Source organism: Aspergillus ibericus (assembly GCF_003184845.1).
Source record: "Aspergillus ibericus CBS 121593 unplaced genomic scaffold BO80scaffold_53, whole genome shotgun sequence".
NCBI classification, from domain to species: domain Eukaryota; kingdom Fungi; phylum Ascomycota; class Eurotiomycetes; order Eurotiales; family Aspergillaceae; genus Aspergillus; species Aspergillus ibericus.
The window spans coordinates 40,830-68,720 of record NW_020292151.1 but is presented as its reverse complement, the minus strand read 5'-3'; the positions used below and the strand labels follow the sequence as shown (position 1 = coordinate 68,720).

The following is a 27,891-nucleotide window of genomic DNA, read 5'->3' as shown; positions in this document are numbered from 1 at the left end:
TGGGTATCATCGAAAAAAACATGGGATTTGTGCATGCGCATTCCACACTAGTCGCACGTGTCTCTGGCAGCGTGGATTATATGATTCTCTTGTGGGAGGGAAGACATGCACAAGGCATAGCTCCTATATGCCGTGCTGGTACCTGTTCTCTAGCGAAGATTTAGGTCCTTTCGTATACTCAGGACGTGTTGTTCATAATGCTTCGAGTATTAATATGATTATTGTCATTATTGCTGATTTTCCAACAGTAAGGCCTTCGTTCACTATTAGAATGGTTGTGTCTCTAGATGATGACGGTTAGTCTTATATTTGAGAATTGTTGATGATGAGTTGTGAAAAGCGTTGGGAAGGACTCGATCGTGGTGTTCTAAGCATTTTGCTATGTCGGTCCGGTTCGTACTGGTTCGTAGGGGGAATAGGGGAGGAGGAGGAGATGTTCAAGCTAGAGGTGTGGTTGGGGCATGGTCCTGGTGGGATTTCTTGGTGTAGAAGCTCTTTTTAAGGATCTAGAGGAGTGCGTTCTTGATGGTATGTAGCTCCAAGTTTGGTTCAAATTTAAGCATTCAAGACCTCCATATGTAGTTCCAGATCCATGGTAGCGTAATCCTATAAGGGATACAATACACAAGGGATCAATGTACCTCGAGGATTCAGTAAGACGTAACATGGCACAGCTCTTCCCAAATCAAGTAGTCATACTGTAAATCTCGTCTCTCATTTCTCACCTCCACCTGACCATAGACACACCACACGCATCACCCCATCATCACACTACATCCCGAGGAAAGATTACTCCCTCTCCCCCGGCAACCTCACATCCCCCCACCCCCTACCACTCCCATCCCCAATATCCACGGCACTCCCCGTCTCACTGACCCCCTTCCACTCCGTCACATTCAACCACCCAATCTGCTGCAACCCGCCAAACCCCCCAATCCAATAAACCTGGGTAACCACCAACCTCGCCCAAAAGCTCGCATGCGGAGCGCCCTCCCTCCCCGGCAACCACACCTCCGCATCAGGATGCTTCGCCAGATAACACTCCTTCAGGGCTGATTCCGTTTCCTCAGGTACAGGGGTCTCAAACGGTTCGATGTATCCGAAGAGGGTAGCGCGGGGAAGACCAGCCTGGGAGAGAGGGAAACCGGGGAAGACAGGGGCGGTGTCGTTGATGTGGGACCACCAGTCGAGGGAGAGGGAGATGTTGGAGCCGGAGGCGGTGTTGCGGAAGGTGGTGGCCACGCGGAGGGCTAGGAAGGTTGGGTTGCCTTCTTCGGTGGGGGGGTTGGGGAGGGTGGCGTCGCAGTCGGCGAGGTATTCGGTGAGACTGATGGAGTGGCCGGCTACGGAGGGGGGGGCGTGGGAGGTGGAGGGGAGAGGGGAGGGGAAGATGGTGGAGGCGATGCCGGTGGTGGAGAGGGCGAGGAGACGGCGGGCGAGGAGGGTCGAGGTGAACCAGGAGGGGGCGACGGTGTTGGGTTCGAGGTCAGGAGAGGTGTTGGGGTAGATAGTGTCGGTGGTGGTGGTGTCGTGGTTGATGTCGGTGTCGGTGTTGGTGTTGGTGACATCGGTGAGAGGCGCCTGTTCGGCGAGCGGGCTGGCTCCGACGTGGAGGAGATGTCCGAAGAGCAGGAGGGTGGAGAGGAGGGTGACGAGTGGTCGAGCCATCGTGAGGTGATTCTGCATGTAGTCAGATCCAGTAAGGTAGGAAGTAGAAGATCAGCTCAGTTCGATGGGAGACAAAGAGTCCTCCGGTCGGGGAAGAGAGGAGTAATGAGGGGAAGAAGGAGAACAGCCGACCAGGTCACGATCTGATCTTATCAGATGGCGCTAGGCCACACTGGGCAGTCCGCCCATAACGGTCGCCAGGTGATTTCCCGGGCGCATCCGGTGCTTCCGGCCCTGTCCGACCGACCTGGCTGCCTCAGGCCGGGAGAGGCACTGTGTGACTCACAACGAGCAAACAAACCACACCCGGATGTATCCAGAGCGGCTGACCCCAACATCATAGTTGCGGTGAGTCATAGTGGCGCGAGTCGATCGCCGAAAGGCGCCCGTCCGGAAGCGCAGGCTCCGTTCACGGACGAGGCTGCCTCTGCGTTACTCAGGGTGGGGTACGATCAGGCAATCTCAATCACGCGGCACGGCTCAGATCCTCATCAGATAACATCTTCATATTGGTGGCCCTCGAGCAGCCACACCAGGTCGACGCCTAGTGTCTACCTATCAGTATTTCGAAGAACAGGAAATCCATCGTTTTGCCAGTAAAACTCCGCAGGTAATAGTAATATGCGTTCCCTCAGCCCGTCGCGATCCCAGATGTCAGAAACAATGCATGGCAAGAAAACAAAGCGAAAGAATCAGACCCAACCGTTCCCCACCGCACTCCGGTGCCGCAATGACAGTAGTAATAAATAACGATAGATATGGCAAATGTGGACAGAGAAATGGTAAAAGATAGCAACGAAACCACCCCAACATACATCATACACCAGCAGTCCGCCGCGGCAGCAGCACCACTGTACAAGGCAAAGTCCACGCAGACTCCCGGCCCAGGTCCAACAACAGCTGCGGGGTATATACAAAGACGACGACTTTTGCTTTCCCCAAACGCGTGAATCACCTGAGATAAAGTTCGCACAAAACTTTTCCCTACCGGTCTGCGTCTCTTCCGCTGCTGTGTTGCGAGTAGATCACAGTCTCACTCGGTCGACGAGATCAAAGATTTGGTTAGAATAGAATTATTGGTATGGTTGGTGAATGGAATAACTTTTCCTCAAAGGAAAATCAAATGAATGGATATCCACAGGGATATGTAAGGCGACTTGGATAGGGGTGGTCAAAGCCCATCTAGCTCTAGTAGTCTGCCCGCATGCTAGGATTCAGTGCAATTTTCCTGGCCTCGCTCCCGCAGCAAGCACGCTTCATGCCAGCTGGGCCCGAGAGCGGCACGTTATAGTTCAACGCACTCAACTGAGCAGCCGTCAGAGATTGCGAACGGGACCCGGAGTTCAGGAACAGACCAGCCATGTTGCCATCAGGTAGCACAGTGCCTTCAGCAATCGTGTTGGACTTGATAAGATGACGGACATGGCCCTGCAGAAGGAGATCCTCAGATCCGGTGCGACCACGCTTGCGGCATGAGCGCTGGCTGACGCCTTGCTGCTCAGTAGTCTGCTGGAGGCGTGGGACGGCTCCGGACAGCTCACAAAGGCTTTGCGCCGCTTCATGGGCAGACGACAGATCCACCGGGGGCTCCAAGGAGTAACCCGACAGATCGGGAACCTGGCCAAGGGAACCGCCATAGGTCTCGGGAGAGCTGAAGATGTCTCCGAGCGCCCCTTCATCGACGGGCGATGCGATGGCCAAATTCTTACGACCTTCCTTGATTGAATTACCAGTGCATCGTAGCGTAGCCTGGACGGCTAGGCGAGGCAAAGTAGCCATACCGGTAGGACCCGACGCGTTCGAAGACATGGAGGACGAGCGCGAGGATCGCGACGACAGGGTCGACACATCCGAGACCATTGAATCGGGAGACGACGCCGACGAAGCGGACCGGGCCAAAGATGACCGGCGCGTCAGATTGGGGTAACCATCAAACGTACTAGCCTTAGAGCAAAGCGACAGCGACGGGCGCTGGTCGTAGATCGACCGCGCCGTGCACATGTTTTGCGTCTGAGACATAGCCGTCTGCAGATACCGTCTGTGCGCAGAGATACCACCAGCACTCACGGCAGGAGTGGAGGCGATGCTTGATTGAGGGGTCATCTGCGGCGTCGGCAACATAGCCGGTCGCGGCATAGATGGCAAGGAGGGAAGGGAAGGAAGCGACATCTCTCCACGAGACACTGGTTCCAACGTCAGTGGACGGCCACAGGTCGGAATTTGCTCGTGGATGGAGGGCAAGCTGACGGGTCCGTTCGTTGCGAGACCGGGGAGATCCCTGCGGAACGAGGTGCCACGAGGGGACGGGGAGTCCGACACCGGGCGGGTGCCAAAGGAATCCATGTCCGAAGGCGTTGCAGGACTGACGTCAAAATCCTCCAAGTCGGGAGTGAGCTTTGGGATAACGGTACGCCAACACTGCCCGTCCCCAAACACCATGCTACCAGCGCCAGGAGTATACTTCAATACAATATCCGTCCATCGCTGGAAGAGGGCCTCGGGGATATGAAGACGCCAATTTACCGCTTCAAGGAACATCAACTCGTTTTGATTGATCTCGAGCGTGTTCAAGCCCGAGATTTTACTCCAGGCGCGGGCAGAATAGTTCCTATCTTGAAGATACTTGGAGGCGAGGATAAGAGCCGCCAAAAACATGCGGCGACCACACTGCATGGCCCGGCAAACGGGCTTGCCTCGTGATTGGTCCTGAGTCAGATCATGGCTCGGCACGTGCGGCTTTATCTTGATCAGGTAGTACAGCGCCACCTGGAGTGTACTATAGCTTGTGCGGGAGCGACGGAGGGTCTCCTGGATGAACGTCCGCAGAGGCAAGACGCCTTTGCATCCGGTCGCCGAATCACTCCGCAAGGAGACAGCCGACAGAGGCCAGATGACCTCGACGATCTGCGACGCGGTGTCTTCACACGGTGTACTTAGTTCTGAACCTCGACCACAACATTTAAACAACGGACAGTTCCCCAGACTTACCGACAAGATTATCGACGAAGTTGACCTTGCGCTCCGACTGTCGCAACAGACAAGGCGGAGGCCGCGCGCAAGACACGCCGTTCGACTGAACCGAACTGTTGGTCCGCCGAGGATGCTTACGTAACTCCGGCGGAACCGCAGGATCAGTAACTTTGGGGACACCCCCCCTTACACAACCACGCGCACTGTGTGTCGCGGCAAATCCTCTTCCTCCAGCCTGGTATTCGCCGTCATTCTCCCAGATCACATCAACCGGGTTCGTCGAGGTTGAAGAGATCGAACTCTGGGTGGACACACCATCCAGTGAGAAGACCGAAGAGGACGAGGAGGAGGCGGAGGAAGAGACCGACGATGCATACGGGTGCGCATAGGCCGTTCTGAGTTGGGTGTTCGGGTTTGGATCCTTCAAACCCAAGATGTCAATCCCTGACATATCCGGGATGTTGTGCAGTCGAGCGACCTGAATACCTTCAAATAGGAAAGATTCAAAAGTACCTCAAATGGTCATCCAAAGGGCTAGCGACGGTGTGCTAGACCTTCCTTCACAAAAAAAAGCCGGATATGGCGCGAGACTGGAGTGTTATAAACCGTGTTTTTTTTTTCAATAAACCGTTGTGCGTGAACCGTGAACGAGTAGCCGATAAGACAAGGAACCGTCTTTTGAATCGCAGGCGACGGCAAACCCTTAGTAGCGATAGTTCGCCAGGTTGTCGGAGTTAAGTTGGAGGTGAAATTAGGTTAGGAGAGCGATAGATGAATCATCCAACACGAGGAATGTTGGGTGGCAAGTCGGGCGTGAGATGTAGGTATAGGGAAAAGGCGGGCGAGCAGTGGTACGTGTCAGGGAATCGGGAGAGGAAGGGTTATTCACCGTCTAATGTTCCGATCACCAGTTGTAGAATCCAGAATAGAATCAGACCGAATGTAACCAGAGAAACACGTGGGATGCCAACGTGACGCTCTAGGACTGTGGAAGCTGAAGCTATTTAAACAAACGCAGCGGACTTGCCGGAGGTTTGAAGATCTGAGGAGTCTGCAACAAGGGTGATCGGAACAATAGACTTGATAACAACAGGGTACATTTTGAGACGCGGTGGCGCTGGGAGTTATATCACGAGCTGGCTGTCAACAAGCAGGCGCGGCGCTTGTCCAGGCAGTCAGCAGTCGTATCGGAGGCAGCAGATACAGAGGTGAACGAGGCTCAAATAGGCTGAAGGCGAAGAAGGAACGAGTCAGCAACGATCTTATGAGAGTCTCCCCGCTTAGGCGCTCGCCTATGACTCTTACTCCGGATCTCACTTAGGTCAGGAACTGGAGGAGGGTCCAGCTGTCCGGTGACTATACGGAGGGCGGAGCAATAGAGAAATGACTAACTGGGGGCGGCGGCCAGACTAAAACGCAGGCAGAGATGGGCAACCTGATGCTAGCCGGAGGCGAGTGGCACGACGTAGGAGTCAACCGGCTTAAAAAAGGAAATCATAGTTACTCACCGGAGCCAGTGGCGAGAGTGGCGGAATCTGTCTTGAATCTGAGCGGACGCAGGGGCCACGCTTTTCTTCAGAATAATGGATTGAAAAAGGGTGAGAGCGGAGAGGCGACGGGACGGGCAGTGAAAACCAGCAGCACGGCAAGCAATGCAACACCAAGGGAATATACGGATGATTCTCACTCTCTAGTCACACTTCCTTTCTAGTGAAAGAAAAGAAAGAGACTACGTGGAAGTGTGAAGGGAGGGGGAGACGGTAGAAAGGGAGGGTGGAGGGGAGAATAGAGAGGCAGTGAAGAACAATCAGCCCTGCTGGCAGAAAGAGGGAGAGAGCCGGAGTAAGTAAGTCAAGACGAAGGGGAAGGCAGAGGATGGTCGGAAGCAGGACGGGAGCGGATCGAGTGGAGGGACGATGACTCTTCACGCCCGTCAGAGATAGGGACCGCCCCTACTGGACAACTCTGGGCCCCGAGTTGGGCATGGAGACTTTCATGGTTTTGGTTTGGTTTGGTTTTGGTTTTAGTTCTGGGTCTGGTTCTGGTTCCAGTGCCTTTCCACGCCCCCCATTTTTCGCCTCTCTGCATTTTCTCATTCTTCTTATTCATTATTCTTTCACTACCGAGCCCTACCTACAGGAGGCGAATCCCTTCCGCTAGCAACGTCCATGGTAGCCACGAGTCCGCTGACCTGCCCTTTACTTTATGTCTGATTCATAATCTTGTTCCGCCATGCTTACTAGAGGCAGTTCCTCCAGCACGGCCCAGCATTTTTTGTGCTTTTTCTCACGTCGGCATGACTAAGACTCAAGCACCACATAGTTAACTAGATACCCCCATTTCCAGATATAGCGATAGCATAAGCCCTCCCCAGAGTCTGTCCATCGATAGACAATACTACATAGTACAACGTCACCGGGATGATAACACGATACGATGTTGTAGGCTGATAAGTGAGTGGCCGTTCATTCCGCGACTATCGCACAGCCGACTCATACTATCAGTTGTTATCAACCAAAACGTATTTAGGTGCTTATGACAGTGGCTGTTGTCCTACCCTGTCGGCAACCCTAGCCGTGGAAAAGATACCTGATAGAGACATCCCGTTGCAACAGAACCGCCTCGGCCAACTGCTCGTACGCCCCTTGACTATCGGGTTGACGTCGGTATCATCAGGGAATAAGCATAATCCAATAGACGATGACATGAAACCGGCCTGTCATGGCTGGGATGGAGGGTGTATAGGCAGGCCCCAGTCAAATGTAACCTTCGTTTACGATGTGTAACATAAATCATGGTATATCTAGCATATTGATCATTATTGATTCCCCCGGTCATTGGGAGGGAGAGACCTGCCGCTTCCGTCCATGACCCAGCGAAAAATGGTGTTGGTCAGCCAACCACCGCGGGCGGATTTGCCAGCCACGCCACCATCGTCAGAAATGGAGAGAAAAAGACTTTTGCTGAGACAGTGACACGTACATACAGGGCCAGGAGATCTCTCTCTGCCTTACTTAATTTTCCTGTCGTCGTCATTTCGGGGGTTCACTACTTCATAGTATCTAGTACTATTCTTGTGGTCGCTAAACGTGGAAAGGGGGAAACGACGACGGATGGGGCAGAACAAACACAGCCTGCTGGCTATGCATGAATCTGGATCCCCCCCCCATCTTAATAATTCGACATGATCACCGACCTCCTCCTGCATTGGAACATGACCTGATGCAGACCGCGTACAGTGACCACCTCCTGGGAGTACTATCCCACTGGACTGTACCATGCTGGAGCAAAAAAGAACAACTGGCTGTGGAACCCCCTCCGGTCGCAGGAAGATTAGGTAACCACGGTGGTGAGGTCTAGGCAGCAGAAATGGAAAAGGAACCGACCAGTGACAGCGACCCGGGGCGTTGACAAGCGCCATATGGGACTCCGTCTTTACTCCGGAGATGATGCTATATCCAACCAATCCTCTGACCCGGTCGCCCGATTGTATGATCATGAATAAGCTCCCTACTCCGTACTGCGGTATGCCATTCCGGGGTAGCTCCTGAGGCTACTGACTCCCGACTGAACTAACCACATCACAGTATGGACTAACAAGTAAGCCCGTATCCACCTTCAAGACCCAGCAGGGCCCCAGGGTCAAGGCCAGATGTCCAAAATGAAGTAATACAGCATCAACTAAGCAGATGCTACGGGGTACAGCTTCCTTTGGGAGCAGGATCCAGTTCGTCTGTTTGCCAGCACTGAACGATGGGGTAGAGTGACAAGACTAAGCCCACCCATGCATACTTAGGAGTACATAACAAGTACATAACCGCATCACATGATTCCTTCATTTTTTCTCACCACAGCCTGGCTCTTAGGTGAGAATCACGTACTCTGTACTCCCAACATGAAGAGTCATAGTCCTATGTAATTCTCCGTGGCGAAACTTGCATCCATCTACGGAGTACTAGGCTCGATCACCGAGAACCTCATGTTGTACCTGATTATGGGTATCTAGTAGGCTGGGGGGAGGCTGTGGACCTCTAAGAATAGGTGCATGGCTATTGGCTCGACATAATACCTAATCCTAGCAATCAAAGAAGGGCTGGCTGGACGCGGACGGTGACAAATCCCATGACCTTCCCTACCCGCAGGTGCCGTAGACTGAGTCATGGCCTGGGTGGCTGTGGGAGACTCCGGCCATCACACCGTTCGGGTTAGTAACAACAGTGCAAAAGCCAGCCAAACCCGAGGGGGGTGGAGCCACACCGCCCAATGACGTGGGGTCAGAATTCCGTGCCGGGCTGCCCGGTGAATTAGACGCCCCTGTCCGCTGGTTGGTCCGCTGGTTGGCCCGGCAGTCAAAGGAGCCCCGCAGTCGGATGCATTTTGAATGTGATGCCATCCAGCCAGTTGGCGGTCTTTGGAATCTTCCAGCTGGGGATGGTTGTTGGACGATCCTTCTCGCTCCTCGGAGTACGCGCAGAGAACGTCCGGGAAGTTTTCAACTGGCGACAAGACCTGTCATCTGTTTAAACTCAGTAGACAGGAGGAGCCCGGAGTTTTACTCTTCAAAGTCTGTCTGATGATATTTCAGGCTTTGGCGACAAAACATATTTCCTGGTAGTTACTCACCCTGGTCAGAACTATATTATCGGGGGGTGGGTGATAATGCCAGCCTCGCCATGAAAGACGCCGGCAGGTAAGAAACCCTGCTAGAGGAAACACTATCTGCAACCTAAGTCAAAAGTTCAAACCAAAGACAAAGCCTGTCACAAAAAGTACTGTACACCCTTACGCGCCAAAAGGCAACCCGCGAGCCCGTCGTAGCAAATCATCGCGGAGCGGCGTACATCCAACTGGCCAGCAGCGAAATCCTCCGGCGGACTGCCTCAGGCGACGGACGAGGCAGCAAACACCATCCGCCGTCGTCTAGAACAGGATGGAAAGAACTTTAACGACCCCTCTTTGGGAACCACGCATAAAGGATGCAGGCTAATGCCGGCTCATGCGGACGACAGGAGTACCCCCCTCAAGACGAGGTACCACGGGCGGGATGGTGGATGGATGACTGGCTTTCGTATCAGCTCCTGGATGGTCGGTGTTGGCTGGCCAGGGGAATTTTAGCGAAGGATGAGGTCACACGATGAAGGCAAGGAGGGTCGGAGATAATGCCTGCCATCACGAGATTGTACAAACTTTGTATGAAAGTACGGCGGCACGAGGATCAACTCATCATGACTCCATGAGAAAAAGGGTCTAATCTGGTTGCAGTGAAAACTCAGCTCACTACGCCTCCGACGCGCTAGGTCAGCGTCCATTCAGATGAAGTCCTTTACTATGAGCGATATATAACTATACATCCGAGACAAACCCTAGCGTCTGATTTGTGATGATCGCTATTGGGCTGAATCTTCCCTACAGGATATGCTGTCAACCATCCACGGAAAGGATGGCACCGGCTTACTTTCCACCAGTCCATACTTGCTCACAGAACGCGGTCAAATCATCAAGAAACTCTCGTGGTCTTTCCAACGCCGCAAAATGCCCTCCCTGTGGAGTGTCAGCCGATGTTTTCAGCAGGTCTGAGACAAAGCATACCTTCTCGTGTGCCCTCCAAAACACCAGGTTTCCAGTGGTCTCAACCCAAGCACGCGGTGTAGGTATAAGCTCCATTGGATAGTAAGAAAATCCAAACGGCTTCTGGATGTACCATCGGGGATCTTCCGCATGCCTAACCTCGGGCGGCGGGAAGTTCTTTGGCCAAGATGAGTACGGGCGCAACAATGACTTTCAGAGACAGGGACTCAGACTGGACGTACCTCCCGATAGTGGTAGATAGATCGAGGAAGTGTCTCGGTAAACCAGTACAATGTCACCGATTCGATGATTGTCTCCAAGGGGACAGGCTCATCAGCCCAGTCGAGGAACTTTTCTCCAACCCTGGAACGTTCTGTCAGTTAACGCTGGATAATCGTACGCCAAATACCTACCAGGCGAGCAGAGAAATCGGGTTTGTTGATAGCACATTGCCAATCGTGCTGGGTCGGGTGCCTTGCTCTATGGCATACCCCAGGCCAAAGGTAGCGAACCACTGTGCGCGGGCCAGCCTTTGCGTGTCTGCTTCGGTGATGGCCGAGTCTGGTACATTGGATGGCTTGCCCATCAAGCAGGCGTTCACTGATAGGCAATCAGATGACCATGTTTACAATTCCAAGGTAACCATGCTCACGATGAACAGCTTTGCAAGCTTCATGATCGACTGCAAGGATGCGACTGATCTTTGACCCTATGTCACCACCTTGTGCCACATAGCCGTCCTCAAAACCAAGATTGAGCATCAACCGGTTGATGACCCGGGCCGTGTCTTGCGACGTGAAGTTCGTGTCCAAGGGAGGACCGGACGAGAAGGTGAACCCTGGAAGCGAGGGTATCACGAAATGGTATGGTAGGTCCTCTGGGCTATACCTTTCCTGAATGAGCGACAACACAGGGAGAAACTCGAGGAAGTTGCCTGTTGTTCAAGTTAATACTATTTAGCAGGTTTATAAAGGCTAGGTGAGCTTGCCTGGCCAGCCATGGACGAGAACAACAGGGTTTGCATCCTTCTTCTTGGAGAACAGGGCCACAAAGTGAATGGTCATGCCCTCAATATCATACGTGAATTGAGGGAAGCTGTTAATGTGGTTTTCCGCAGCTCGCCTACATTGGTTAGCTTCGTCTGCAACCGATTGGCGATGAGGAATCTCACCAGTCGAAGTGCTTCCAAGCCTCTTTGGCAGTAGCGAGCCACTCGTTGGTGATGCCATATTTACGATCCTGCTGCAGGCCTTCGTACGTGGGAGGCGCAAGCTTCGACAGCTTCAACAGTAATTGCAGCTCCTCGATCTGCTCGTCCGAGATGTGGACTTGGAAGGGAGATGGGGCGACTTTCGCACCAGATGGAACATTGCCGAAAGCGAGTGCCATTGTAACAGGTCACTAGTCAACAAAGCAAGAAGCTGTTGGGTGTTGTGAACTCAACGTGCGGGGTGATAGATGGGTTACATAACCTGCTTTTATAACCACTACAACTAACACAAATTAGTGGGCTTGTCAGCAACGGATCGGTGTACTTTTGGGGCTAGAACCCATCGTATCTGATACGATGAATCCACCTCGGGGCTATGAAATCCTTCATATATACCACCCAAATATAAAGGGCTAGTTGGTATGAGGAGACAGCGTGTACTATTCACGACGCTGGTATTGGCTGTCAGGACTGACTAGCATCTCATTAAACAGGGCAGCAGCTCCTGATGTTACGTGGCTGCTGCCTGTTGCTGCCTACTACTGCCTGCTTCATCAAAACAGACCATGGGAATGGTGAGAGCTGGACAGTGCCTCGTAGCTTTTGTCTCCATATCATCAAAATCTCTCAAATATCCTCGATTTGGTATTCAAATGGTTCTAAATCGCTGCAATAATCTCGCGCAGCAGCTCAACGAGCGACGTGATCTCGTCCTCTGTTTGATATTAGCATTTCATCGCCAGACCAGGTATAAACTGACCGGTATTGTAGTGCAGCATGCTAATCCGTACAACCCCATCTTCAACATCGTCCAGACCAATGATGTCCTTGAGCAAGCGATGACTGTACATATGCCCACTGCGGAAGCCGAAAGGACTTCTTTTCTCAACTTCCTCAACAAGCGCTTGGCTCTTGATACCCTCCACAGTGAAGCTGATCACTGGGACTCGGAGCTCCTTGCTCGCGGAAGGCTCGCCATAGATGGTTACACGATCATTGCTATTGAGGAAGTCAAGGAGAATCTTCTGCAGCTTTTCCTCGTACGTGGCCATTTGGCCCCATGTTGCGGAGAAATTGGGCCCGAAGTAATCCAGGACACGTGGAATGCTTTGCGTCAGTTCGTAATTGGCGGAAGCTAGGTTCAGCTTCAGATCGAGAGTTTCTGTGGTTTTGAAGTAGTGACCCAGAGAGTTGATCTGGTTATGAATACGTGATGCAGCGTACAGCTGGGCTATGTGAGGTCCATATACTTTATACCATGAGAATGCCTGTCGCCATCAGCCCACTGTCAATCTATCGGTCTAGCTGTACTCACGTAGAAATCAACGTCCAAATCTTTAACATCAACCTGGCGGTGTGGAGCAAGCGCAACCCCGTCAACGCAAAGAAGAGCCTATTGCAAATGAGATGATGTCTAGCTGTGGCGTATGAGTGTCATACCCTGGGGGCCTGATGCACAATCTTCGCTATCTCCTTGACATTTGTGATGGTTCCGGTGATGTTAGAAGCATGAGGACACGCGACCAGCCTCGTCTTCTCCGACATCAGCTGCTTCAAGTCTCTGGGGTTGCAAACTGGATTGCGGGGGTCTGCAGCTCCCCACCACTTGACGGTCAGGCCTAAACGGCGCCCGATTCTGTCCCAGGCGGCTGAGTTAGCCTCATGGTTCAGCATTGACACAATAAGCTCGTCGCCCGGCTGGAAGTCTAGGGCAGTGGAGAGGTTGTGCAGGAGCTGCGTTGTGGAGACACCCAGGCTGATCTGTAAGGATTAGAAGTATCCTCTGAAGTGTCGGTCAACCTACCTCCTCTGGCTTTGCATTGATGAACTTTGCTGCTGCTTCGTAGCCGTGAGCGTATGATGCAGTTGACACCTTGGAAATATTGTAGGTTGCGCCCAGTTGGACATTGGTCTTCGAAAGGTAAGAGGTCACTCTGCACTCGATTAGTGAGCCTGGGAATCCACACACGAGATATGCCGTGGAGGACCTACGACTCAATCACCGAGTCCAGTACCTGACTGCCTCCTATGCTCAATTAGTTGGCGAACTCGCAACTCCTATCGAGCGGAAATAATGCAACACGCACCTGCATTGTCCAGGAAAACCTGTTCCTGATCCAAAGCGGGGAAGCGAGATCGAGCCTTTGCAATATCGAAAGCCATCTTGAGTGGTATGAGATGAGTGTCAGAGTCCAACGTGGGTTGCTTAATGTTTGGAGGGGAGCAGCCTGAGGGGTCGAACCGCCAGGAGGGGTCAGAACCGTCGGGCTAAGCTGCCATCTCCACTCGCCCCTCTCCATCTTCCAGCTCCCAGCTGCCAGATCTTTATCACCCCTTCGGAATCGCCCCGATTGCTATCTAGCTAGCCATATCAGATCTCGGTAAGTTTACTATAGCTACATAGTACGAGCCATGGATAATCCCTATTCCGCATCAATGTTACCCTCCTTCTGACAAGCGGGGTTCTTAGGTTGCAACCTAGAACACGAGCAACATCACCAAGGACCAACCATGATCAAAGGATGGAAAAAGCGCGCTCCAAGGAGATTCAAACTGGGAAGAAACACCTTAGCCTATGTCAGACCTACGGATTGAGCGTGTTCGCTACCCTGTACGGAGTACTTTAATCTCATCCCACTGGACTAAGGTAAATGCTGACGTTCGACAACCGCAGGGAACCAAGGAACGAATGAAGGTTTAGCGGGTCGATCCAGTGCTTGTAAAGTCGAGGATTCGATGATTCGATGCAACATTGAAAATATGCTGACCGCTTATCACGCAAGCCATAAAGCTCACCCCGTCTGGATCGCTCCGCTGTCCGATCTTCTTATCGAAGTCGAGGTGTCTGTCCGTCCCTGCATCCAATGGAAGCACAGTAGCTATCGCCCACCGGCGGCCTTATCATGCTTATCTGACTGCAAAAGATGGGCTGCAGGTCATGATTGCCAGTCTGCAGCTGCCTTATTTTCGTACATCGGCCAGCGCAGCTTGTGCGACCGTATTCCTTACCTCCGATCTGCAATAATTGCTTTTTTCTTCGCCTGCATTTTGTGTTGGATGGGCCGCGACCCTCCCTCAGCTTCATCGATTCCACCTCGACGTGAGTAGAACCAACCATGAAGTTCGAGAGGCCTCATCTTCGTGTGGCGCACTCGCGCTCTGCGTTCGCAGATGGTAGTTCTCGCTGGACCAATCTCGATCTGGACCCGGTTCCTCTCCATCGTCGAAAATGGGGCGCACTTAGCTTCATCTGTACGATTCATACCCTTGCCTCGGTTTGCTTGTACTGATGTATCTATAGCGTACTGGGTCTCCGATGCATTTAATGCAGCCACATGGCAGTTTGCCAGCAGTATCTTGGCCGTAGGCCTCAGCTGGCGCGAGTCGCTCATCATCGTCGCCATATCGTTCTTCATCATATCTTTCGTCATCGCGGCTAACGGCGCCGTGGGCGCGCTATACCATATTCCTTTCCCTGTGATCGCCCGAGCTAGTTGGGGGTTTTGGGGGTCATACATTGCCATCATCTCTCGAGTGATCCTGGCGCTGTTCTGGTTCGCCATCCAGAATGTCAACGGCGGAAACGCCGTGCGGGCGATGATCGGGGCCATCTGGCCTAGTTTCTTGGAGGTGAAGAACGAGATTCCCCAGAACCAGGGTATTACGACGAATGGCATGGTCGGATACTTGATTTTCTGGTTAATCCAGCTCCCGTTTCTCTGCATCCACCCGAATAAAGTACGGTGGCTGTTTGTGGTCAAGTCCGTGCTGGTCCCGATCTCTTGGATTGCGATTTTGATTTGGGCCTTTGTTGCGGAGGGAGGAGGTACAATGTTTGAAGAGAAAGCGACTGTCTCGGGGTCACAGTACAGCTGGGTGTTTTTGGCCAGCATGACATCGGTTCTTGGGAACTATGCCACGCTCAGTGTGAACCAGGTATGTACCCGCGATTTGGAGATAGCAAAGGCTAACAGTCATAGTCCGACTTTTCTCGATACTCCCGTGTTACGGCAAAATGGCAGCTGCTGTACGTCCCCATGTTGCCGATTATCTTCACATTCATCTCATTCATCGGTATCGCCGCCTCCTCAGCTGGGTATGCCCGTTATGGCGGATCGATCCCATGGGATCCGATCACGTTAATCAGCCACTGGTCCAGCCGGGCCTGTCGCTTCTTCGCAGCATTTTCCTTTGCCCTGGCTTCTCTGGGAGTCAACATCTCCGCAAATTCGATTTCAGCGGCCAATGATCTGATGGCCCTGTTCCCAGAATATGTAAACCTGCGCCGAGGCCAGATCATCTGTGGGCTTCTGTCATGGGCCCTGGTGCCGTGGAAGATTCTTGAATCCGCAGACAGCTTCATGAACTTCATGTCTGCGTATGCAATTTTCTTGGGCCCGATAGCAGCGATCATGCTGTGGGACTTTTGGCTGCTCAAGCGCGGGAAGTACGACACCTTGGCTCTGTACCAGCCAAATAACCCAGTGTACCGATACTCCGACTGGGGTGTGAACTGGCGCGCCATCGTCGCATTCGTTGTCGGTGTGGTACCAAGTCTGCCTGGGCTTATCAACTCCGTCAACAGCAGTGTCTCGGTGGGGGTGGGAGTCCACCCGTACCAGTTTGGATGGCTGCTGGGATTTGTGGGGACCACCGTGGTGTACGTAGGGCTGTCGTGGTGGTTCCCTCCACGACACGCCCTCATCGAGAGGGCCGTGATGGCGGAGGAAATCTACGATGGACGAGAGGTTGGCGCTGGCTCCGAGGAGGCCTTCGACAACCTACCCGAGAAGACCAAAGTGTAGATAGAGTTATACTTTTGAATTATACCATGAACAAGCACATACCACACGAGCAAACAGATCTATACAATACACCCGTAGCACAAGAAGAAAACCCAAGCACGATCCACACAACGCCAGAATCAACACAACACAACACAATCAATCAACCCTCCCAATCGACCCCCCTAGCCTCCTTCAACACTTTACTCACAGCCGACGATGCCCGTCCCACCTCGCCGCCATCCTGCCTCGCACTCTCGACTCCGCGCTCCACCGCAACCAAAAACCGACTCTTAAAGACCCGGAACCTCTCCTCTCGAGTCTCATACATCTCGCCCTCCTCATCTCTCGGCGACCCAAACAAATTCAAATACACATAAGGCTGCGCCGTCTTCGGCACCATATGCACCTCGGTCTGCACAATCGGAAACCCACCATCCCCACTCCCATACCCACTCTCCACCTCCGCACCCCCCATAACCACATCCTCATCCTCATCTTCCTCGCCAATCCCGGCCTGCAAAAACTCCGCCAACACCCCTAACACCTTCACCATGGGCCGGCCCTTCGCGCCCGCCTTCCCAAACGCCGCCCGATTCGACGACCACTTCGACGACTCCTCCGTATGCCATCCCAACACGGAGAGAAAGCAATTGAGCGTCTTGATCCAGCCACCCGCACACGAGACGACCGCATCGCCCGCGATCTCGACCAACCACGAGAGTACCTCGATGGCCGTGACGCGGATATCGGCCGCGAGGTGAGTCATGCCGGCGCGGATGTACGGCATGAGTTGGACGACGTGGTCTTCCACGTCGGCGGGGGGCAGAGCGCGGAGGAGTTTGAGGAGTTGGGTGCGCACGTTGGTGCTTGCGTCTAGGATGAGGGGGGAGAGGGTGGGGAGGAGAGTGCTTACGGGTTGGGGGAGGGGTTGGGAGGTGGGTTTGGAGGAGATGTGTGTGGTTAGATGGGCCAAAGAGTCGCGGCGCTGAGTGTCCGACTTGGAGTTGAGGAGGGAGACATGGTGCGTGAACTGGGTTTGGGTGGATGGGGCGGTTAAGGTTAGGGATTGTTGGGTTAGGGTTATACCTGTGATTTTTTCCTTAGATGGGGGGCTGGGTTTGGTGGTGAGGGGAAAGGGGGATGTTACCCTTGGTTTTGAAGCTCGTGTCGGTGAAGTTTTCAGGCTTGCCTTTGGCTTTGCCGACTTTGAGTTTGGCTTTCTGGGATGCGGTTAGTATGGGCTGGTTTGGTATGGGGAGAGGGGGGGGGTACCTGGAAGTCCTTCTGCTTCTCCTTCTTCTTTTTGGCGCTGGAACCCATGGCGAGGGTGTGGAGGGAGCTTAGATGAAGGTTCTATGGGGGTTCCTGGGGAAAGGATGGAGATATGTGGTTTGGTGTGCTGGGAGTTGATGTCGTTGTATGCATGTTGCGGACGAATTTTTATATGGTCACGTGTGTCATGTGACCGGTGGGGTGTGATTGGTTGGGGTGTAGTATATGGCGACTCAGGCGCCATTGAAGCATTCATTTGGCGATCACGATGAAGATGAATAGGTGATAACCTACAATTATTGAACTAAGACTCCTCTATGTGTATACGAGAGGAAGTCTTCCTATGTTGTCTCCCACTTCTCCCAATTATAGAAGCCAACGCTCGCAACTGGTTTTTCAATGTCTGAGCCAACTTTATCTAAATCTTGCATACTCCGTATACTCCCTTAGACAAGCATCCCATGTGCTGGAATCCCCTATTCGAAATGGCCGTTACACAGCACCTGCCCAATCCAGCAATTACTTGCCCATCAAAAGTCCCCGATGTAAACATCAACACTATACGTCCTATCTTCACCTTCACCCCACTATAATCACAGTTATCACCTTCATCAACGCCAACGACACTCATTACTGCCATCATGTCTTCGACACTGCGTCCCCGTCTCCACATCCATACTTTCGCATCTACTCCATCCTCCTCCTCTCCTCCCATCCCCATTCCAGCCCACCTCCCCCCTCTCCCCTCAACCACCACCCTCCTCTCCCCCCAGCTCTGGACCACACTCCACCCCTCCACCCTCTCAATTTACACGCACCTCCTCCCCGCAATCTTCCTTCTCATCCTCACAATCTCCATCTCAATCTTCACACCCTACGCTCTCACCTCCCTCCCCACCCCCGCAAAAACCATGCTCATTCTCAACCTCCTCGCCGCAACAACCACCCTCCTCCTCTCAACAACCTACCACCTCCACGAACACACCCCACCCACCACCGCAGAAAGATTCCTCCGCTACGACTACACCGGAATCATCCTCCTGATCGTGGCCAACTACACCACGGGGTTATATTTCGGGTTCTACAATGACTGGGGACTAGGGCGGAGATATACTCTTTTTGTGAGTCTATACCAGACAAGCCATATTCTCATCTCTATTTCATCCCGCACTACCCCCTAAAGATCATCGACTAATACACCACGCAATATATAGATTTTAACAATGATGATATTCCCTCTCACAACCCACCTCACCCCCAAATACCAGTCGCAATATCACACCACCCTACGAATCACCTCGTTAATTCTCCCCGCGCTTGCCGCGCTAATCCCCATCTTCCATGGCTATCGTCTCCACGGGATGACCTACCTGTGGGATGTAGGTGTGGGGTGGTATTTGCTCGAGGGAGTGGTGTCTTTGATGGGCGTGGGGGTTTATTTGGTTCGTCTTCCCCATCCCCTACTTTCATTTCTAGTTTATTCTACGGGGTGAGGTTGGGGATATATGGCCTGGTGTTATGCTTTTGCGTTCTAGTTAAGTTCTTATTCCCTTGTTGGGTTTGGCTAACACGGTTCGTGAAGACGCGGGTTCCTGAACGGTGGTTCCCGGAGTCCTTCTGGGCAGAGGTGTGCAATTCGCATGTCATCTGGCATGTGTGTGTCGTCGGGGGCATTGGAGTACATTTCATAGGCGTGTTGACGGCACTACATTTTTGGTTTGGGGACATGGTGTGAAGGAGGAGCTGGTGGTGGTCTACAATGGAGATGGGAAGAGGTCGGAAAGTTCAAGTGAATTGATCATCCTTGTCAGACTGACAACTATTCATAATCACAATTGCTGCATAAAGCACTTCATAAACTCAAAGATCACTCTAAACAATGAGATGCGCACTTCTGCCCGGTCCCAAGCCTCGACAAACACAAATACAAAAGAAAGATAGAAGAAACACTCAATCGTCAAAGCAAAAGCAGAAACACAAGCAGAACACAAGACTGGGAGCCGGACAGACGCGATTGTATCAAGCAAAACACAATAAAATCCTCCCGCTCATCCATCCCCTTCATTAGACATGTACTAAGCAACCCCATAGAACCGAAATCGCATCACTCATTAGACCTGCCGCCAGCCAGCGCAGACCATTACCGTCATATTACCAACTCCTGCTCGTCTAGCGAGAACTCCTTGCTGCGCGGTCATGTCTATCGTGGAACATCAGAAACAAGAAAAGATTCCTCCTGGGAAGCACCCGACTACAGACTCATAGTCAGCCACTCCCACTCCTGGCTGGCCCCCTGCCCGCCTGCAATGCTGTGGTTGGCCGGATTGGCCGCCGCTGGTGGCATCGCCGGCGCCAGCGGCACCACCTTCGACCGCGCGCTCGACGTGCTCGACTTCACGTCATCCACCGCCTCCACGTCCGTGGCCTTTTCCAGCCGACGCTGACGCTTCGGCGCCATCTGCACCGATGATCCCCGACTCTGGCCTGGAGAGCTCGTGGTCGGGTTCGCCTTCGGAGGTGCCGCCGCGATGGGGACAACGCCGGCAGCTCTGCTCGACGCACTGCCCCCCGGTACCGCGGGCGGCGATTCTGACGATGTCGCGCCGCTCTGCGCCCGGCTGGATGTCGGCGTCGTGACCGTCGACTGCTGCACCGAGTTCTTGCGCGCTGACTTCTTCGACGTCCGGGACGTGCCCACCGCGAGGCTGTTGGCACTGCTGCGGTTACGCTTCTTGATGACGTCCGTCTTGAGCGACAGCGGCCGCACAACACCGTGTAGTTTCAGGAACAACCCGCAGGCGTTACACAGCGGCTGGCCCTCGGGATTACGCCGCCACAGCGGGGTCGTCTGCGTAAAGCAGTTGGTGCATGTGGTCGGGCCACTGCTCTGCTCGCCGTTCTTCGAGCCGCCGGGACTGGCCGGTCGGGACGGCACGGCACTGTTCAGGCCCGACTCTGGCGGCGTGTTGGGCGACGTGTGCGAGGTATTCGCGCTCATGCTCTGACGCAGTAGTTGCGCCGTGTTCGGTGTGGACGTCGTGCGGGCAATCTTCTGCCGCCGGGGATCCTGCTCGCGGTTGCGCACCTCGCTGACCGAGGCCGCCGATCCATGGGTGCGGCCCAGACTGCTGCCCTGATTCCATTCGCTCGGGGTGTCCATCATATCCGCGGACCCGATCGTCACATGCTTGCGGTGCTGCGCGGTGAATCCCGGTAGCGAGTGGAACGACCCCGGGAACTGAGCGTCCCACTGCATCCCGCCGTTCATGTCGGGACCCTCGTCCAAGTCACCCGGCATCGGCATTCCCGCCCGGTCGGAAAACTGATTCCCGTCGTCATCCTCATTGTCCGAGTCGGCCCCGAAGCTGAACATGGCCGCATGAGACGCCCCCGTCGAGAAATCGCTCGGACCGAGCACTTGAGACGGATCCACGTGCTGAGGCTGTGGGATGGGATACCCCGGCGAATGCATCGACGAGGAATGGTTGCCAACGTGATGCGACTGGTCCTGGCTCTGGTTGAACATGTATCGCGGTTGCAGCGAGGCCGACAGATTGGAGGTGCGGTGCGAGACGTAGTTGGGAACCCTCCGCTGGGTGCGCGCATCGACCGACGGCATATCGAAAAACATCGAATGCTCACCGTCGTAGGCCGGCTGCGGGGTCGACGCCGTCGACTGGTATCCCGAGGGCGGCGGGGAGAAGAAATCGGTGGAGTTGAGGGATGAGGCCACCGGCGTGTGGGCATACAAGTTGGCAAAGGGGTTGCCTGACGTCATGGGCGACTCAGTGGGCGAGAAAGTGAACTGGGTTTGGTAGGGACCGGCGGAGGTGAGAATGGGATCCTCGCTCAGGCCGTAGGTATCCAGACCAAACGGCACGTTTGGAGAAGTATGGTTGTGGTGGGCAGAGGCGTGGCTATTATGATGAAGCGCGAACGCCGACGACGCATCCAGTGTGTAGTCGGGCACACCGCCCGACAAATCCGGGTCGTGGGCCAGCATCGCGTTCGACACGGGCGGCACCTGGGGTGACGACTCGGCCGGGCGCTTGCGGGTGGGCACTTGCAGGTTGAAGAACTGCCGGTCGTCGATGCTCGTCTTGCGTACCCGACGAGGCACGTAGCCAAACTCGCTGTTCCTTCGCTGGTCCTGGGGTGGGTGGGGGAACGAAGCGGGCACCGGGGTGGACTCGGCCACCTGGTCCTTGCGGGACTTGATAGGGATAGCAGCCGACGTCGCCTCGCCTTTTGTGGCTTGAGGAGATGGGTGGTCGGAGGGAGACTCAAAGGGGACAATGAAATCGTCAAGGTTCATGGGATCGGAGATTAGGTCGGTCGTGGTAGAGGTGGTGGCTGCGGTCGCCTCGCGATCGGATAGACGCAGTTGTGCAATGCCACTGGGGCCGGAGAGACTGTTTCGAGCGGAGAGACTAGGACGGACACAACCTTCGATCAGCATTCCATCGAGAGACCGCAGGGGGGACACTCTCCACCTACCGAGATTGCTGAGCACGTTCCCGTTCCTTGCGTTTCAAACTCATGGCCATCATCCGCCACGTCAAATTCTCCATGCGCTCCTGGTTGGGTAACTGAGCCTTGGTCCTAGAATACAGCTTCCATATCTGGGTCGCTAATGGGTCCTTCCGTTGCATCTCATCGGGCCCATCAAAGGCGCCTCGAGGCGGGCCCGCCTTCCATTCGGGAAACAGAGAGTCCTGAAGCAGATTATCCTGGGCATTCGAGGAATCTGCCGGGCTGATTGGAGAGCCAAAGGAGAAATCGTCAGAAAGTTGGGAGGAACTCGGAGGGAAGTGGAGGGGGTTAGTGGTGGTGGTGGAGGAGCGGCGGTCGGCGTCGGCGGAATCCTGGAGCGAGGCAAAGGCTGCGGATTGCGTCGGTCGCACGCCCCCTCCCCCCAGGGTCAACCCGGACATGACTGCTCGTTGGGCTGAGGGAGGTGGTTCGACGTCGTCTTATTGGGGGAGCCCACGAGGGGGCTGAGACGGGGAAAGGAAAAAAAGAGGGTCACCGAATGCAAAAAGAAAATTAAAGAAAAAGGGAAAAAAAAAGAAAATTAGAAAAAATGGAAGAAAGATAAGAGGTGCAGAAACCAAACGATAGGGAAAGGATTGGGGAGGGAGGGAGAAGGAGGGGGGGGGGGAGGGAACTGGGACACAGAAGGGACGGGGAGAGATAAGCGGCGAGGGAGAGGAGGAAAGATTAAAGGGCGGACGAGCGAAGGAAAGCGAGGTGAGGAAGCCGAACAAGAAGAATGACCGATGCCCGCAGCACGAGGAATTCCAGGCTACCCGCCGTAAACGAGCAACCAGCCGGGACCCTGGGCAATAATAATCAATCGGATATGGAAAATTGGCCAAAGGGTGGGAGGGCTCCGATGCCAATGGGTCTGGGAAAATAAAAATAAGTCCCTCGAAAGTCAAAACGGAGGATGGTTGATGATGCTGGTGTTGCTGGGTTGGAAGGTGCAGCAGACAACGGGAGCTAGGATCGGGGACAGGTCAGTGGTGCGATTCAAGCCAGTGCCGCAGAACTAAATCCCAGATGCGGTGGCTGCATGGGCTGCATTCCCCCCGGCTTTTCCTCTGCCTTCCTTTCTTTTTCCCTTTCCTTTCCCCTTCCGTTGCGGCGGCGGGCTCCGTCCGAGGTGGAGGTGGTGGTATAGTGGTGTGCGTACCTTTTGCAATGCCTGGCCTTGCAGCCGATCTGACACGGGGGTCGTGGCGGGGATTTCTTTTGCGTTTCGCTTTTGGGTTTTTTTTTTTTTAGTTGAATTGATCTGGGGGCGGGGGAAGGGGGTTCTCTCGGTGTCGTGGTGGTGAAGAGAGACTCGACGGATGCTGCTGGAAAGGCGGCGGAAGAAGAAGCTGATGATGCTGATGATGATGTTGATGGCCGGCGAGGGGGGCTAGACCCTCCCGATGCACATGACGCGGTGAAAGGTTGACTCTGGGGAAGGAAAACAGGATGATGAAGGAGGGGGGAGATCCCGGAGCAGGCCAGGCAAATCAGATCAAATGAAAATCCAATGAAATCACCGAAGCCACCCAGATTAGAAAAGAGAGAGAGAAGATAAGACGGAGCAGGCCTGGAGAGGGCGACCCGACGAGAAATAATAAGGAAGTGAAGAATGCGATGGATGACGGAGCCAGAGTGGAAAGTGGACACCGTGAGTGGCAGAAGTGGAGGGTCGCGGTTAAGTCTAATCCAGTCAAGGTCCGGTCTTAATTACAGACACTCAGTCAAGAAAGACACTGGCTTTTGCCCCTCCCATAATCATCATCATTAGCCTAGATGTACTCCCTAGTCCGTACTGACAACTGCGAAAAAAAAAAAAGCAGATGGCTCGTTCAGGCTGGGTGGATGGGTTGTGGTTGGTGCACTCACTCGTTCTCTCGACCTTCATTCAATCAATCTCAATCCTACAGTCATTCATTCGACGACGGGGAGGGCCGTTGCTCCATCCATCCACGGGTGGGCGAGTTCCAGCAGAAACAGAACCAGTCACAATCCTCGTCCGGGACCAGACGAACGGACTTGCGCGCCCACTCTGATTTGCCCGTCGGTCTGATGCCGTATTTTTAGCTTCCCGCCGTAAGAGACTGGGAAATTCAATTCAATTCAATTCAACTCCAATCCAAAACAATTCAATGCAGTCGGCTCCAAGGCATCAACCAGGACCGGTGGCAGCAATAACAGGAGAATGGGTATACTGCAGCCCGCAGTGTTTCTGACCACGCCGACCATATTTATACAACTCCTCCTCCGGACACGCCTCCAACCTCCAACGGATTGCCCCTCCTCCATGCTGCTGGTGTTGGGTCTGCAGCAAGTGGTCGGGGACTGGCCCAGTCCGGTCAGTCGCAACATACGGGCGTATTACCATGACGGCAGCACGGGCAGTGGCGCCGCTCGTTATTTTGGCGTTTCTCGAAGCACTAATCCTGCAGTAGCGCCGCCCGTTTAGATTAATTGATGCCCTTTCTCAACTCTTGGTCTCATCCATCTCCCAAGACTCCAACCAACTGCGGATGACTGACGGACTGACACGCACGACTATTTCCTGAACAAAGACCCGAGACGCGCACTATCAGCACCTTCATCCAGTCGATCATAATCCCATTGTGCGCTCCGACGGATATCTCCCATCCGCCATCGTTTGGCACTCCCACCAGAGGTCGACCCCAGGGGACTACGATGGACCAAGGCCGAGGGACAAGGGACTAAGAGAGATGCCTAGACAACTAAAGGCGGACGCAGCAGAACTGTTCCGGATCCTGCTTCGGTGCCAGGATTTGGCGTGGATTCCCCCACCAATCACGGCGCGCCAATCCCCGGCAATGGCCGACCGTCGCTGGCGGTCGCAGACTGGCAGCCTATAGTAAAACAATCCGACTCGCGAAAACTCCGGGATGCCTGCTGCTGCTCCTGCTGCTTCATGGCTGTATACGAACACGTCCCAGGTACTCGGGCCAGCGCGCGCACCCCGATTCTCCTCGGGATTTGTCTTCCTGGTTCATCCCATCCCCGTTGACACACCCTCCCGGACAGATCCTCGGAGGGGAAACCGTCCCCCATCCCTGCATGGGGGACAACTGGGATGGGATGGGATGGGATGATGTTTCGCTGGACAGAGGTCTTCCTATCGTCGGCCGAATCCATATAGCACTGGTGTTATCACTTGGGATGATGGGATCTGAGCGCACGATAGTCGCCCCTAGTCACTACCTTAACCTACCTTGTTAGAATCAAATCTTAAGCTTGGACTGTGCGCTTGCATGCATGATCCATCTTGGTCTGTCCCATCGGCCCGATGGTTAATTGACCGTGTCCACTTGGACGCTCCTGCAGGAGAGGACACGGCGTCTCCCACTTTGTCGTGCAGCCTACTAAGGGTCTCCGACTGAGTAATTGACCGGCGACCGCATTGACAGGTCAGGACCAGCTCCGCTCATCGGACCTGTCCTCCCCCCTCCGGACGTGGGAGCCTAGGAGGGATGGAGATGACAGACCAGCCACCACGACCAAAGGGCGTCGTCCCGATGCCCTCGAGACTGGCGCTAGCGGCGGGGCGGGACTTGTCCAGCGTCGGGCTGTCCGTCTGGCCCGGACGACCCCCGAGCGACAACAGGAAACAATGCACAGTGGACAGTCGACGGTGGACACAGTCCCCCTCCAGCGCTCATCGGCTGGTCCGCTACCAGTGCGGATGGAGACGATGGGCCACCGTCAGGCACATGGCTGACAACCGTCCAGTCCAGATTGCCCGATTTAAGGTTACTGTCCTCTCCCGAGCAGGGTGGACTCGAGCAGCCCGGGGGGCAAAGGGAAGGGGGGTCTTCCGGGGCCAGCCAACTGCCAACCCAACGTGCTGCGAGCCTGAGAGGCTTGGTCGGGATACTAACTCCTCCCCTCCACGCGTGAGAGCTAACCGAAGAGCGCAGGAGTCAGGCCGATGAAGCAGGTACCGGGCCAAACCTGGCCGCTGGCAACCAGCCCAGTCAGTGCCCAGGCTTTCCCGTCAGCTCTCAGACTATGTACGGGATGCTCACCGGAGCTGGGCTTTCCCCCTCCATTCCCTATCTTACCCGATCCGCGTATGAGCCGGTAACTGGCTGCCGTATCGGCGGTCTCGTCACACGCGTTTCAAGTCCGTAACAAGCATGGACTAGTCGGTCTCGACGCCATACGCCAGCCCGGACTAACCAATTAGACAGTCGACACGGCCGCTACAAGCAATCCCTACAGCCTCATCGCCCTCCCTTTGTTCCACTCCGAATTTCAGGAATATTAATCAAGGAGAATTCCACGATTCATCTTGATGCAAGTGGATCCACCCGTGGTTGCGGGGTCCCTTTGTCACCCTGACTCGAACCCGGGAGGAGAGCTCTCCGTCGTCCTGGCTCCAACGACCCTGCTTCGTTCTGTGTAAGTACTTCCTATGACTTGGCCAGATCTCCCGTTGGCCAGAGCGACCCCGATCGTGCAGCTACTGTGCACGGTGATGCAGTAGCCGGTTCACAGCCTCGTCCTGGCGTGTCGCGATGACCGGCTTGAGCCTCGAGAGGGAACCTCGGTCAACGACTGCGATGACGATAGTGCCCATCAGACTCATCTTCGGGACCCATCTTTTATTTCCTGCAATGACTGTGCACGCGGCCGTGGACAAAAGCACGGTGCAAGAGGCGTTCCCCAGTATATCCCAAACCCCTGGCGGTGGCAAGTAATAGTAAGCAGGTAGTAACACGACGGCTGAGGGCCCAGACGTATAAGATATTGCCAAGCCTGGACAAGGTTGTCTAGGGAAACCGTTAGCCATCATCGTTGGTCGGTCCAAGTGGGTGTGCAGCTGGGGATGGATCATGGATGAGAAGGGCAAGCGAGCACAGGACACTAGGACAGTCGCTTGGCCACTGCATGGCTGCACAGGCAGTCCGTCTCCTACCCAACTCCCGTCCTCTGTACTCCAGCGGTAGTTGCTGATTGCTCCGTCCTGGTTCTCAAGCACGTTTCGGCCCCACGGGAGGAACAACCGCGAGGTCCACCGCACTAGTGCTCGATAATCACGGCCTCCCACGCTACCCACGTCCCACGATGCCCTGGAGATAACAGTCCGCAGATAAGTAGATAAGCATGTAATGGACCTTGGTCATCGGGGCCAATGACCGTCCGTCCATCGGGGTCAGCCTGAAGCGATATCATAGTACGATGGCCTTGGGGTGTCGAGATCGCCGCCGTGAGTCGACCGATGCCAAAAGTACGAGCGAGCGAGAGCAAACAGTGGCCACCCCAGGGCAAGCCAGAAGCAAGCAAAGGGTCAGCTAACATGTGAAGGGCCAGTCATGGGGCTTGCTGGGGGCGTGGCAAAAGCAATAGAGTTCGATGGGCAGAGCCAGGAAGGCTGGAAGCCTTGGGAGGAAGGCAAAGCGGGCGAGTGGCGCCGTGGACGGATCCGATCCGGCTGACTCACCCGCCCGGCCTTAGTTAACTCCGTTGGTCGGGGAAATGGCCCCCTCGATGACACTCCGTAGATAGTAGTAGTAGTCGATCGACAGAAGCTCCAGCAGGCCTAGCACTACCTCATCATCCACGGGTATACCCAATAAGGCCCGTGCCAAGTCGTGCCCATACTCGGTTATGGTCGTCAACAATCCGGATAATCCGCAAGTCGATGATGCCTCGCACGGCGCCACGCAAACCCCCATTCTGGCCGGGGAGGACTGCTCCCTTTTGGTCCGGATGCAGCGTGCACCTTCCGGCGGGACGCTCGAACAGGAAATCGGTCTTCTGAAGCACAGGCGTGTGCCTGGGCTAACCGGCCCAAGTAAGTGCGCCGTCGCTAAGAGTAGCCTGTGTTTGGGATATTCGTACTCCGTAGTCTCCTGTGCTGACTGCTGA

The 27,891-nt window shown here is 54.5% G+C and overlaps 10 protein-coding genes across 10 annotated transcripts; 2 read left to right on the top strand and 8 right to left on the bottom strand.

The window, feature by feature from the left end:
* Positions 1–372: 372 nt before the first annotated feature.
* BO80DRAFT_217975 (uncharacterized protein) lies at positions 373–782 on the bottom strand. Its single transcript, XM_025714366.1, has one exon. It carries the CDS (start codon positions 665–667, stop codon positions 443–445), a length of 225 nt encoding a protein of 74 aa, XP_025571023.1. The 5' UTR covers positions 668–782; the 3' UTR covers positions 373–442.
* Positions 783–789: 7 nt separating this feature from the next.
* BO80DRAFT_314992 (uncharacterized protein) lies at positions 790–1,464 on the bottom strand (the record flags this gene model as incomplete). The annotated part of the gene is made up of 1 exon (XM_025715066.1): positions 790–1,464. A coding segment is annotated over one exon (675 nt), but the record flags the coding sequence as incomplete, so codon positions are not given.
* Positions 1,465–2,856: 1,392 nt separating this feature from the next.
* BO80DRAFT_449016 (putative G1/S-specific cyclin Pcl5) lies at positions 2,857–5,089 on the bottom strand (the record flags this gene model as incomplete). Its single annotated transcript, XM_025721717.1, has 2 exons — positions 2,857–4,586; positions 4,657–5,089. 2 exons carry the CDS (start codon positions 5,087–5,089, stop codon positions 2,857–2,859), a joined length of 2,163 nt encoding a protein of 720 aa, XP_025571021.1.
* A 4,843-nt stretch (positions 5,090–9,932) lies between these two features.
* On the bottom strand, positions 9,933–11,595 carry BO80DRAFT_483829 (epoxide hydrolase; the record flags this gene model as incomplete). Its single annotated transcript, XM_025723446.1, has 7 exons — positions 9,933–10,179; positions 10,228–10,383; positions 10,449–10,569; positions 10,620–10,806; positions 10,859–11,140; positions 11,195–11,328; positions 11,378–11,595. 7 exons carry the CDS (start codon positions 11,593–11,595, stop codon positions 10,090–10,092), a joined length of 1,188 nt encoding a protein of 395 aa, XP_025571020.1. The 3' UTR covers positions 9,933–10,089.
* A 480-nt stretch (positions 11,596–12,075) lies between these two features.
* BO80DRAFT_365694 (putative aminotransferase) lies at positions 12,076–13,579 on the bottom strand (the record flags this gene model as incomplete). The annotated part of the gene is made up of 7 exons (XM_025716212.1): positions 12,076–12,131; positions 12,177–12,684; positions 12,732–12,809; positions 12,857–13,177; positions 13,221–13,350; positions 13,409–13,442; positions 13,504–13,579. The coding sequence occupies 7 exons, from the start codon at positions 13,577–13,579 to the stop codon at positions 12,076–12,078; spliced, it is 1,203 nt and encodes a 400-aa protein (XP_025571019.1).
* A 653-nt stretch (positions 13,580–14,232) lies between these two features.
* Positions 14,233–16,292, top strand: BO80DRAFT_218023 (nucleobase cation symporter-1 family protein). The gene is made up of 3 exons (XM_025714367.1): positions 14,233–14,668; positions 14,718–15,352; positions 15,397–16,292. Exons 1-3 carry the CDS (start codon positions 14,533–14,535, stop codon positions 16,219–16,221), a joined length of 1,596 nt encoding a protein of 531 aa, XP_025571018.1. The 5' UTR covers positions 14,233–14,532; the 3' UTR covers positions 16,222–16,292.
* Positions 16,246–17,603, bottom strand: BO80DRAFT_416189 (IPI1/TEX10 family protein). The gene is made up of 3 exons (XM_025718172.1): positions 17,476–17,603; positions 17,351–17,423; positions 16,246–17,289 (listed from the first exon to the last, which is right to left on the bottom strand). The coding sequence occupies exons 1-3, from the start codon at positions 17,521–17,523 to the stop codon at positions 16,364–16,366; spliced, it is 1,047 nt and encodes a 348-aa protein (XP_025571017.1). The 5' UTR covers positions 17,524–17,603; the 3' UTR covers positions 16,246–16,363.
* Positions 17,604–18,116: 513 nt separating this feature from the next.
* On the top strand, positions 18,117–18,656 carry BO80DRAFT_449011 (hemolysin-III family protein; the record flags this gene model as incomplete). The annotated part of the gene is made up of 1 exon (XM_025721716.1): positions 18,117–18,656. One exon carries the CDS (start codon positions 18,117–18,119, stop codon positions 18,654–18,656), a length of 540 nt encoding a protein of 179 aa, XP_025571016.1.
* Positions 18,657–19,247: 591 nt separating this feature from the next.
* BO80DRAFT_505232 (nitrogen regulatory protein area) lies at positions 19,248–22,636 on the bottom strand. Its single transcript, XM_025724472.1, has 2 exons — positions 21,973–22,636; positions 19,248–21,905 (listed from the first exon to the last, which is right to left on the bottom strand). Exons 1-2 carry the CDS (start codon positions 22,407–22,409, stop codon positions 19,727–19,729), a joined length of 2,616 nt encoding a protein of 871 aa, XP_025571015.1. The 5' UTR covers positions 22,410–22,636; the 3' UTR covers positions 19,248–19,726.
* A 4,313-nt stretch (positions 22,637–26,949) lies between these two features.
* BO80DRAFT_217318 (uncharacterized protein) lies at positions 26,950–27,475 on the bottom strand. The gene has a single exon (XM_025714363.1). The coding sequence runs from the start codon at positions 27,319–27,321 to the stop codon at positions 27,043–27,045; it is 279 nt and encodes a 92-aa protein (XP_025571014.1). The 5' UTR covers positions 27,322–27,475; the 3' UTR covers positions 26,950–27,042.
* Positions 27,476–27,891: the final 416 nt, after the last annotated feature.